A 12,397-nucleotide genomic window follows, 5' to 3' on the forward strand; every position below is an offset into this window, starting at 1 on the left:
TGTATGATGGAGGAATATTGTCTTCACAACACACTACAGTCTTCACAGGAGCTCAGGATATGGCTCTGGGCCATAGGAAGAACAAGGAAAAAGGTTTTCCACTTCCATGGGCAATGAACATCTTCAATGCTGGGAATCTCTCCTCTTCCCCTGCTCTGCATGCTCATCAGGCTTGTCTTTGTTGCTGTCAGTGCCTTTGATTGTGCCACAAGCAATAGGTGGAAGAAAATGATGCCTCCCATTAGACACCTTGCAGCTCCTGGCCCTCCAGAATCCCATTCCATTTGCAATGGAAATGGCTTGCTTTTCTTCCTTGGAGAAAACATTGCAGAAAGATGTGCTCTCTGCACTCCTGCCTTCCTGCCAAGTGCTTGCTGCTCTTTGCTGGGAAGCACCAGGTCAGATCTTTGTCTCAAAAGAGAAAGTCCTGGGGCTAATTTAATAAAATAGGGTGATTCTTCAATCTCCATCCTCTACTGTTTCAGGCTATCTGTTGATCTAGGAAGATATTAGTGAAATTTTTATTTGTAGCCATGAGGGAAAGTTTAGAGGAAAGTTGGGATTTTGATACAATCATATGCTTTTACTGGGTTGGAGCCCTAGGCCCAGAATTATACAATGGTCCCAAGCACAAACAAGATTAAAGGGAAATATTTTAGTACACTTCCTTTATAACAATATTTCTCCCATGCACTCTGAATATTGTTAAAGTGTTTCTAGCCACTATATTATAACAAAAGGATATGCACCTTGCTGATATTAAAGGATGTAAAATAATATTTATGCAGACATCCCCTGCTAAATTCTCAATATATTTTTTGTCAGAGTTCTCTTCTGTTTTTTAAATGTTTTAGATGCATTCCTAGGCATGAGAGTCTGTCATTATGCTTTCGGAGATGAGTGCTCTTACACAGTCTGCAGGGTGACTGCTAAAAAGCATTTCAAATTCCAACAGCAGGCATTCTTGAAAGTGGATTTATAAAGGACAAAGGCCTCAGTGATGACAAATGTATGACAGTTAGCCAGGACATGAGTGCTATGCAGATGTCACTCATTTTTGTAGAAATCTCATTAAATTTGATGCTTGGGTGTTATCATTCATGGTGTCAGTCAGATGGCTAATGCAGAAAGGTTTTTCTCCCAAGGGCTGTGTTATTGCTCAGGATCTCTAAAACAATTTTTTAGCTGAGAATAGCCAATTGAGGAAAAAATGCATGGTCTGTTCAAATGCTTATCTGGAAACTAGACAGAAAATGACTGGTCATAAATGCACTATAGTGCAGTCGACCTTCATGAAGAAGACATTTGGGGCTGTGATAGGCTCTTACACAACTCTAGGGGCACTGGGAACCCACTTTCAAGGATGTGAGTCAGTTATCTCCTTTCAGAGCAATTCCATAGATTGATATTTCATTTCAGGACATGCATGACTGCATTTTGGCAAATTTGTTTTATGTATCTTTTTATTGTTGGAATGATCATCCTGAGAGGTTGTTAGATTGCTTGCCATGATACAAAGTTAATGTGAGAGTTCTTGAAAAACAATTACCAAAAATAGCTGTAGTCATTCAGCGAGGCAGTGCCCTTTCCTATGTACCCCAGAATAAGCACTGATTTACTTCACTGCTGCCTGACCAGGAGAATTCTTACTTTTACCAAACAGCTAAGAAGCCTGATATGTAGCAGTTAACAAACACAGATTTTTTTACCTGAAGATTTTTGCTTTTTGAATGACAAGGTGCACTGGCTTGTCCTCAAGAAGGTGAGAGGTGGAGAAAAAGAGGATAAGAAAGAGGCAGAAACTATGGAATACTGGGAAAGGCACATAGAGCTGCAGCATAAAACAGGAGCTTGACTGCTGCCCCATAAATCCCTTTTGCTGTACTCAGCTATGATAAACTATGTGTTCACATGTAGTGGAGGAGATGATGGAGAGAAATTTGGAGGTATAGTAGATGCTAGAGACACTCTGGTGGATACATCCATAATGCCAGTCTCTCCACGTGTGGTTTCCGTAAGGTGCATAAGGGCTGTGGGCTGATGGAGAGATTATAACCCAGCCAGTGTCAGGATAGACAGGAAGGTTAGGCTTAGGGTTGGAATGTAAGTAAAAGAAGACATTGATTATTTCAGCCTGGATAGTTCAATTCATTTCAGGGATGAGGGTCAAGATAAATCCCTGGTGTTCTGCCTGAGAAGTCCCTTAGTGGTACCTGTCATGTTGTGCCCCTTTGCCCTGATGACTTCTCTGCCTTGTGCAAACCTAAAAATAGTGAATTTGGATGAGGCAACCTTGAGAGCTGCTGATTTTTCTGAGCTCAGATTGCAGATTGCAGTCCAGAACCTCTGAGCTGGACTTCTCTGTAGCAGTAGTTGTTGACACAAATGTACGGAGAGCACAGGGAACTTGAATTTCATCTAAGGTGTAAAAGCACTACTAGCCTAGGAATTGATCCTGGATGACATTGCTAGCAGTTCCCAAGTAGAATAAGAGACTAAGTTTTGTCAGTGTCTCTTTGGCATGGCCTGATGACTACCTTTAGTGCTGCAGGGCATCCCTTGCCAGCTGTCCCAACCCTGGTTCATGCTGTTTACTTCACTCTCTGCAGTCCTACTGTGAGCACCAGCACTTCCAGGACTACGTGTGTCTTTTTCAGGCACTGAGTTAATAAACATCATCACATCTGATCTTTAATTTAGTATTTGTTTCTAGACACTTTTTGATTCAAATAAGTTCATACCTATAAGTTGATGCTTGTAAAAAAAGCTTCTTAGAACAAAGGATCATTTTTAAACTCTTGAAAAAAACCAGCTTTTAAAAGATGTGGATATATATATATATTTAATTATATATATTCATATATATATATATGAATATATATAATTTAAATATTTTTTTTAAAAAATTAGAGGTCTTATTACAAGATTGAATTGCTGGAAATGTTTTGGTGAAGTCAAAAACATCTTTGTGCCTAAAAAATCTTTAGCCTTTGGTGGGTTAAAGGGCTGATTCTCCATCTACAGTATGTACTCTCTTCCAATGTAATAAGATGCTACACTGAAGAGGGCCAAAGTACAGATCTGAACTCTAGCCCTGATCCTACCTGCTCTTACATTGGCAGACAGACCCTATCACAATTCCACAAGCCCTGTGAAATTATGACTTTTCCAACCAGTGCTTTGGATTACTGTGTGCTGGGGCAAATCCTTACAGGTGATTTGACATGCCTATCCTGAGGGAGGGGGACTGGGAATGTAAGTGTGTGAACTGGAACTCTGCTGTACCCTCTGGCCTCAGGGAACAGTTCTGTATTATGGACATATTCTATGAGTCCAAATAATAGGGTTTGTGCTCAGGGCATCTTCCTGGCCTTTGCTACAGCCCAAATGTAATTTCAAGGACCAGCAAGAATCTGCTGACCTTGTTTATGTTCCATTTAATAATGTGTTTGAAGGCCTTTAAGCCCAAGTACTTGTCTTTAAGTTTTATTGGCAATATCACAACAGCAAGGAGCAGGGTGGTCAACCTAACCAGCAGTTCCTGTGTTATATTTGCTCTGGGTCACTGGAGTTCTGAGGAAACATTACTTTTCAAAAAATAAAGGATAAGAGTGGATTTGTTGCTTAGATTGCTAGTTTTGCCAGTCTATAAGATGAATAGCTCTAACCTTTTTATTTTATTTTTAGACCACAAAATGTGTACTCAAACCACACATTGTAGCCACAAAGACTTTCATCCCTTCACACTACCGGATTGTGCTCTGCTTCATTTTAACATCTTACAGCTTGCAGGTAGATGTTTGATTGTTTGATCTCAGTGCTCACATAACTTACAGTAGGCATGCACAGTGCATTTGGTTAGCTCTCAGGGCATAGTCTTAAAATACATGTGTTATGTTGTAGGAGGAAGATGATTTTCATCCCAATTTTAAAGAAGCTTCCTTCGATGTTTTTTTGTTTTGTTTTGTTTTGTTTTGTTTTTTCTTGTTTTTTAACTAATATTTGCAATGGTCAAAGGATTTTAATTAGCTTTGTATATGCTCATAATTTTCCAAGGATATACAGCATTTATGAAGAGAATTAAGAGGACTGGGCCTTATTTTTTTTACTCTTAAAAAATCACAGCGCCTGTTGACATCCATAACAATAGAAAACACAATTTGAGCAGTAGGAGTGAAAAGGATAATAAAAGCAAGCACAGTGAGTAAACAATTACTAAGATACCCAGAAAATAACCGGCATCTAAATCAACTAAAATCCTTAAGTGTAGATGAATGAGATAGTACTGTGAACAAATTAAACTGTATGCTTAGAGAACACAGGGCTGTTTGTAGTGTAACTGACACCAATACATTATTTCTCCTAAAGTATATTTGATAGTAAATATGTAATATAAAAATATTTTATAAAGTACTTTTAGTAAATTATGAAATCATAGAGACATTAAGGTTGGAAAAGACGTCTAAGATTATCAAGTCCAATCATTAAGTTGGCCCCATTGTGTCCATCACCAATTCCTCAACCATGCATCCTTTGAAGACTTTCACAATTGGTGATTCTATCAATTCCCTGGGCAGCATATTCCAATACTACCCTTTCAGGGAAGAAATTTTTTCCTAATATCCAATCTAAAGCTCTCCAGGTGCAACTTGAGTCCATTTTCTCTTATCCTGATGCTTGTTAGATGGGAGAAGGGACTGACCCCTGCCTCCCTACAGCCTGCTTTCATGTCGTTGTAGAGAGTGATATCTATCTATCTATCTATCTATCTATCTATCTATCTATCTATCTATCTATCTATCTATCCATCCATCCATCTATCTAAAAATATATATATTATTAGGGGGACTAAATGTGCTGAAATGATCTTTTATATGATCATTGATAAATAAAAGGAAACATGAATAAATAATTTCTATGCATTTCATTTATTTGAAATATTTTCTCTTTAGAAAGTGGCACATGTCGTTAGTTAGCACCTCAAACTCAAATCTTTAGCAAACTTGCCTGGCTGCTGTATTGCTGTACTTTCCTGGCAGAGACCTCATGGTCATCTTAGCTACACTCTCCCTGGCTTAGTTACCTTGTACTATCAACCCTCACTACCTTTGTTTACACTGTTCACTGCAGAAATTCAAACACTGAGTAAGTAATTTTGGGACCGTTAGTCTTTGCTCCTTTGTGAGTAGGTGGAGAAATTTTAAGGAAAGAAAGTTTGGAGATGACCTCGCTGCTTCATAGACTGGCAGTGCATAATGCAGCATCCAGCATCTGTCTGAGTAGTTTGAAACCTATACAAACTTACTCTTTTGGTTATAATTAACTGTAAAGCAGCTTTGCAAGACTAATTTGCGAGTAAGAGTTGATGGAATTAATTTGAAAATTTAATGTTACTGAAACCAGTAATTTGTTATGATAAAAAGCTTTTATTTATTAAATAAGCATTAACATTCTGGAAACTTGGTAGCGTTGATTTGGCACTGAAGCTTTCACAGATGTAAATCAATCTTTTTGATTCACAACTTTGTATTTCTAATTCAGTCATGATACTTCTAAATGTCATGTATGAAATGGATAACTGTGAAAAATAACTATTCTGGTGTCTGTGGCGTCACTATCATCTCTACCAATATGGAGGTTTAGATAGCAAAAATCACTCACTCTGTTCTAAATGTTTGAAGCACTGTCCCCATCCATATGAGATAAGTATTACAGCAGGTTTTGCACTGATCCTCTAGTCTGCAAGAGACTCTTATTCTTGGAAACTGCTGCTGAACCAGGACTACTGCACATCTCAGTGTATGCAAAAGTGTACCTGTAATTGACTATAGGAAGACTCATGATGACTTCTGTGAAAGCAAGTTAGACTCTTGCGTGGTGTTCCCAACTTCCACTATTTTTCTTTGCTGAACTACAGATGTTTTTTCTCCAGCCAGCCCTTCAAGCTAGCAGGAGAAAGAGAAAGAAATATACAGTAAACAGCTTTGGAAGGACATTTTTCTACTCAAGCTTTTCTTTCTTGCTGCCTATGGCAAAGCAGTGCTTCAAATGAATTCATTAGAAATTGTGTGTTTTAAGAGAAAAGAGATACTTTTTGGTAAAGTAAATGTAAGAAGTATCCTTTTGCTCTTATCTCTGACTTCTGCTGGTCTTCTTCAAAACCTCCCAGTCACTGTATAATATATTTTGTACTAATGGGTTAAATAAACACAAACTGTAAACAAAATACTGTAGCTAATTGAACCAATGTACAGTAGTAAGGGTCAGCCCTTTCATGGTGTCAACCTCTTTATGATAAAAGTATTTCTTGTTCTAAACATCTTCACAGCAAAACATAGTTGAAGCATGGGATCATTTAGATATCCTCTGAAGTGAAAACATGAAAACACAGATAGCTTCAGATTTCAAGAACATAATGGAAAATAGGAATGTAATAAGCCCTTTTTGGAAGTTGTGCTTTAAAACAAAAAATTAATTCACCAAGCAGGCATTGTCTCAAGAAAAGCTGACACATTGCTGGCTACAAGATCACCTGAGACATCTGTGAGAGGCAGGTCTCTTGGCTGGTACTTGGGTGTTTGGCACCCATGTTTGTGATGATATCATTAGTGTCAGAACATGACATGCATATTTATCCTGTATTAGAGCCTTCTGCTTAGATAACCACTTCTTTGTGAAAAATTAGTACAGAGACAACTCAACTAGTGGTGTGCCAATATTCGGTGGAAAATCAGCCAGGCTGTAGCATTCTGCAGTTCTGCTCCTCTGCTACTTAATATTCACTGCAAGTTGAAGAGCTGGGTGGATAAGTAAAGGCTGGTAGCCAGAAAATGCACACGACATGGGACAAGTATTCTTGGACTGATGTGAAGGACAAGATTGGCATTCACAAAAATCATAAATCACTTCTTCTTAAATGACTCTTGTCTTCATGTGCAGAGGAAAACATTTATTGACTGTGCAGTGAGTGTCTGTATTCTCCTGTAAACATTCTTGTTTGCATGGCAAACAGGTATTCTGCATTTCCTCAGGTGAGCAAACAACAGAAGACATAAATGAAATTAAATCAGGTAATGACTTGGGTGTCCTTAAAGGTGATTTTTGTTGTAGTCTTTCACTCCACTAAAACTATTTCTTTGATCATCAGACATACATAATTTCTGTCCTGGGATTGCACTTGAGGTACCACATTTCTGCAGGCTTGGTGCTAGAAAAGTTACCAGCTTCTGTGAAAAGCTGTTTTCTCTTCTAGATGTCCTTGAGATACATCAGCATATATATCTTCTGCTGTTATGGGCTCTGATGACTCTCTTTCAGAAAATATTGCAGAAAATTTACCACTATCTCCATCTTTGCCCCAATGGAGGGCAATCTGGTTCAGAGGGTGGAATGCCTGTTAATTAGCTTTTATAAAGCTATTTAGCTTTTCCCTTTCCAATAAACAGTTCAGTGTATTGGCTTAAGCCATTGACACTGAGGGAACCTCTGTTCATTTCTACAGAAGGAGTCAATTCAATGAAAGAAGAAAATATTTTGGTTACTGGAAGTGCCCTAAATTGTGTCTTACACATCCAGGTGCTCATTTGTTTGTCACCTGATTTCTGTGCTCTTGGCTCCTCTGCATTAGAAAGAGGCTTGAACATATCTTGATCCCATCTAAAAGCCATCTGTAGGTATAGCATGCTTTTAAGGAGAAAGTGTGATTTTGAGTTGTGGTCTGAGACAGATAAAAAGAGTTATCCTACTTCATAGATGAGCACTGCAGTAGCTGAGCTAAGTTAAAAGTGATTGATATTGCTTCTTGTGCCTTAAATCAGTTCTGGCCTTTGATCTGAATCTTCTCTCATCCTCCCCGTATTCAGAGAGTAAAGGACTCTCTGGGGACCTCTACAGAATCAATGTATGTATCTAGAGGGGATGGTGGATCTCAGATGAATGAAAGATCATGAGGGTTTTTTTTAGGAACATAATAATAATAAAAAAACCTGTGATGATGAATTGCAAAAAATTTTGTAGAGCTGTATTCTGGAGAGGAAATACTCGTCACTGGCAGAGCATCTCTTCCTAATGAAATCCACATTACTGGCAGCATTACAAAAAAAATGCTAGGGATCACTAAAAAGTTTTTCTTACTTTAATATACATAGTTTAATCACATTTTAGAGAACTTAGAGATGTATTTGGAGGGTTTTTTTTGAGTATTTAGTGCTGATAGGACTTGAATCTTGATTTTGTTCAAACATGACATAGAATATCTGTTTATATATACTTTTGAAATGTTCGTGAAAGAGATTCACTAGGTCACAATCATTATTGAAAAAATATTAGATATGTTTTTCACTGTAAATTACCTAAATTCAAGACTTGTGAGGTAGTGAATTTAAAAATTTAAATTTTGAATTTAAAAAATGTATAACACATTATAGAAAGTTGCAGAATAGAAACTTGCTGCTGTCTTTATTTCCTTTGTTTTTCAGACACACACACACACACACACACACACACACACACACACACACACACACACAGACTCGTACACACACGAGTATATATGCAGTAAATTCAGGAATCTTCTTGCACCATTAATTACCTTCTTATGAGTAATTACACTCAAAGAAATTGAGATTTACTTGGTACTGTACATTCTCTGTTCTTTGTGTTGTCTTTCATTGGTGATATTTTCGAAATACAGCTTTCATTGTATAATGCAGAGCAAAGAAAAGCAAGGGCAAAAATAGTGACATTCCCTGGAATATAATCAAGGGAACTTCCAGTAGAGCAAGTAGTAAAAATGGTTTCAAAATAGATAAATATTATTTAAGGATACTCTATGTTTTCCACACTATAAATGATACTGAGACATTGCACTTGAAAATACAGCGGTGAATGTCTGTCTGTTAAAGATCAGGATGCTAATTTTGAGCAACAGAAGTCTGCAAACTTTGTTTCTGCTTTCTCCATCTGAGGAGGCTGCAGTGAGGTACAATACTGTTGCAAGTCACTTGTAATTAAGTGCTGACAAAAAGTCCTTCGACTTAAAAATAGAGAACCAGTTGAATGCATACTTCAGTTTAAATTTAATCAATTTGCTTGTGGCAGTGATTCTGATATTCATGAATATCTAAAGGAGGGGGAATGAGATTATTTTAACTTAATTTATTCTCTATGTCCAATTTATTTAATGTAGAAACATTGTAAGAAGGACAATTTTTCAAGAAAAAATTACAATGATTTATTAAAATACCATATGAACCCTACAATAAAAGTAATGATTGAAATGGAGTTATATGCTGGTATGATATTATCAGTATTATCACTGGTATTTTCTACAGAGACAAAAGGAGAGAAAGAAAGGTCAGAGCAAGGGTGTGCTGTAGGTTTGCTTATACCAATACATATAAGAGCTCCTAATAAAGCTTCTGCTATCTCAGTTTGGCTTTGAGCTGTAACATTTAAAAGAAAAGAACGTTTTGTAATATGCATAAAATGAAATTATTTTGACTATAAACTTTTCTGGAAACAAAGAATAATATGGCTTTGGATAGCAAACTTTACTGCATGAGTTTTCTTCCTAGAGGATGACTTCCTTTGTCAAGTGGAATTCTTCAGGGTTAACTGAAATATTTACTGATACATTTGTTTCTGCTGGTATCTTCTCCTAAACAATGTCCAGTATCACCAGAAGCTAAACATAAAGAAGTTTGAAAGGTGCTACAATTTGGGATCATCGCAGTCAAATTGCACACCATTAAGTGCACTCTACAGGCTGAGATAGGGGAGAAAAAAAAATTAGAGATACTGAAATGAAAATGAAGTTCCTGTAAAAGTATAAGGAGAGATAGATTAGATTCTTATAAATATTTTTGATTTTTGCACTGTTGATGTCTGTAAGGACTAGTCATTCACAATTCTACGCTGAAGGTGCTTTAAACATTTTCTGCAATACAAAACAAAATTTCTTGCTCTATCTTAAAATGATCCAATTTTAGAAACAAGAAAAGGAGAAAATTGTAAGCAAAGTGTATTTGAATTCAAATTCCACTACAAAGCAGTTATAGCTTTTACTTCAACAGCAAAGTGACATGGTGATGAGACTCATGTAAATGAATCCTGATACTTCTTACAATGCCTTTCTTAAAATTTAATTTCAGACCTCTTCCTCAGAGAAGAATTTAATTTCTACAGGAAATTCAATAAACTAATTTATATAACCAGGATTCTTAAAAAATAATTTTGTAATCAGTCTATCCTAGATAATAACTAAGCCTTTTTGTCACAAAAGTTCAATTTAAACTTGAGATTGCCTTGTCTATCCATAGAGCCTCCTGCTCCTGTTTGAGACAAAGGGGGCACAAAAGGCCTTGCATAACCCAGAAGGATGAATCAGATTTCATAAGGCAGCTAAAATGGTATTACACAGCGAGTCAACTGAATACAACCATCCCAAAAGTGCCATAACTCATGGAAATCTGATGGTCCTCAAAGTGTCTTTATGGAAATATTTAACTATTACTTTCATGAAGAAATGAAGAGCCCTATAGTCAGCCAGAAATATTTTTTATCATTTAAAACATATATTTACCCTAGAAATGCTGGATAGGAACACATCAAATTTAAAGATATTGTGGAATGTAGTAAAATAAGTATTTTTGAATTGTAATACCCAAATAATTTTGATTTTTTTTAAATCTGGAGTTTTTAAAATGTTAATATCTGCCTTGATTTATTATTTTAACAATGTATCATCCACAGTAAGATTACCCAGCTGTGCTACCTAGCAGGGATCCATCTCTCTTGGGATTGCAGGACCCACCAGTTGTTATGCCAGTAAGTGAACTTCAGATCCTCAGATCTCCTCAGCACACCCCTACTGCAGAATGCAGAAACACTCTGCTCAATGGAGTTGGCATCCTCAGTATGATCTGGGATCCTTCAGGAAAAGGACTCTGAGTTCATGTGCATAATCAGGAAGGTTCAATGAAAGGTGAAACAATTAAACAGGTTATGGGACTGGGGCATAAAGATGCAGTAAACAAATGCTAACAATTCCATGTGTGAAAAAACTCAAATTCTTGTCGTATTATGGGGCTTCTGTATCATAGTTCATATCTATAATTTTACAAAAGGCTGCATCACCCCTCTTAGGAAATGAATGAATGTTCCTAAACTGCTAAAGCTGAAAGAATGGCTTGACCATAAGATGAAATGCAAAGCACCAAATAGAATAGCAAAAACTCATTATACCTACCTTACACAGGTCTGTGAAGGCTAATTGTCTGCATTTTAGCTAATCTGGTATACCTTTTGTGCTGTTACCTCTCTTAAAACTGTCTATTAACCCACTGTCTTTTGTTTCTCTCTGCAGTGTCTGCAGGTCAGTTTATGTTGAAACTCCTTTCAAAGACAGCAGGTTAATCACAAATGGCTTCAATTGCATAAAATCTGAGGACTACTGCATGGCAGAGATGTCCCTGAAGCTCACTTATTTAAAAGTCCCTGGTAGAGCTGTGTGTAGTGATTGTGTTTTCAGGGGAGAACCACAAGCATACTCACCCCTAACAAGCAGCTCTGTCTCATCCGACACGGTGTCCGCTGCGGTCTGGACCCTGCAACCATATCTGCCAGCGTGCATCAGGAGGATGTTCCTGATCATTAAATCTGCAGAGGATGCTTGCTGAAACAGGGATGAAGAGCCAGTTTAAAACTCAGTAAATCTGTGTTCAAGGTAGTTCACAAGGATTTTTTTTGTACAGTCAACTCTTGAATGCAGCTTTCATCTTACAAAACGTATGTGTCCTAATACCCTCTTGTGGGGATTATCAGAACAGTGCATTTATACAATTATTAGTAGGGATTAAAGAAGAGCATTTCAGGTTTTTAATAACTTTGACTTTGCTTAAAGCACATTGCGTATATTTGCATGTTCAAAGCGAATTATTCTAACTAGCACAAAGAAATTCATTAAGGAGATGAACAGAAATATTTTGGATGCTATCCGTGGTATTAAAAAAAGTCCTATTAAAAATTAAGAACTTTCTTCCTCTCCCTCTTTACTGTAATGCAGTGACATTTGGAATATGTCTTACTACTGTGCTAAAATTAAGATTACTTGAAAGACAATATTGATTGATTTTTTTTTTATTAATAGAGAGGAAGTTAATGCTAAATGTGAATGAGGACATATTATATGATTCTCATCCTTCCTGATGAAATATGTATGTATTTAATGCTGAAAAGTGCAAAAAATATATAGAGAATATAAAGAGAGGACCAGTTCAAATTTCTGTTTTTTAGAATTTTAGCCAACAGTCATTACAATTCCCCAAGGTTCACTTTAAGAAACATTAATTGAGTATAGGCATTTCCTTTCTCAGATTTGGCCTACTTTGCTAACCAA

General features: G+C 36.8%; 1 protein-coding gene across 6 annotated transcripts in view; it reads right to left on the minus strand.

The window, feature by feature from the left end:
- The window catches only part of CNTN5 (contactin 5), a 606,500-nt gene that overhangs the window by 38,696 nt on the left and 555,407 nt on the right, over window positions 1–12,397 (minus strand). For all 6 annotated transcript variants that reach the window (XM_077173968.1, XM_077173967.1, XM_077173966.1 and 3 more), the window contains one exon: window positions 11,554–11,674. In XM_077173968.1, the coding sequence (XP_077030083.1) occupies window positions 11,554–11,674 (121 nt within the window). The remainder of the gene's footprint in view (window positions 1–11,553; window positions 11,675–12,397) is intronic.

Source organism: Agelaius phoeniceus, chromosome 2, assembly GCF_051311805.1.
Source record: "Agelaius phoeniceus isolate bAgePho1 chromosome 2, bAgePho1.hap1, whole genome shotgun sequence".
Classification (NCBI taxonomy): Eukaryota; Metazoa; Chordata; class Aves; order Passeriformes; family Icteridae; genus Agelaius; species Agelaius phoeniceus.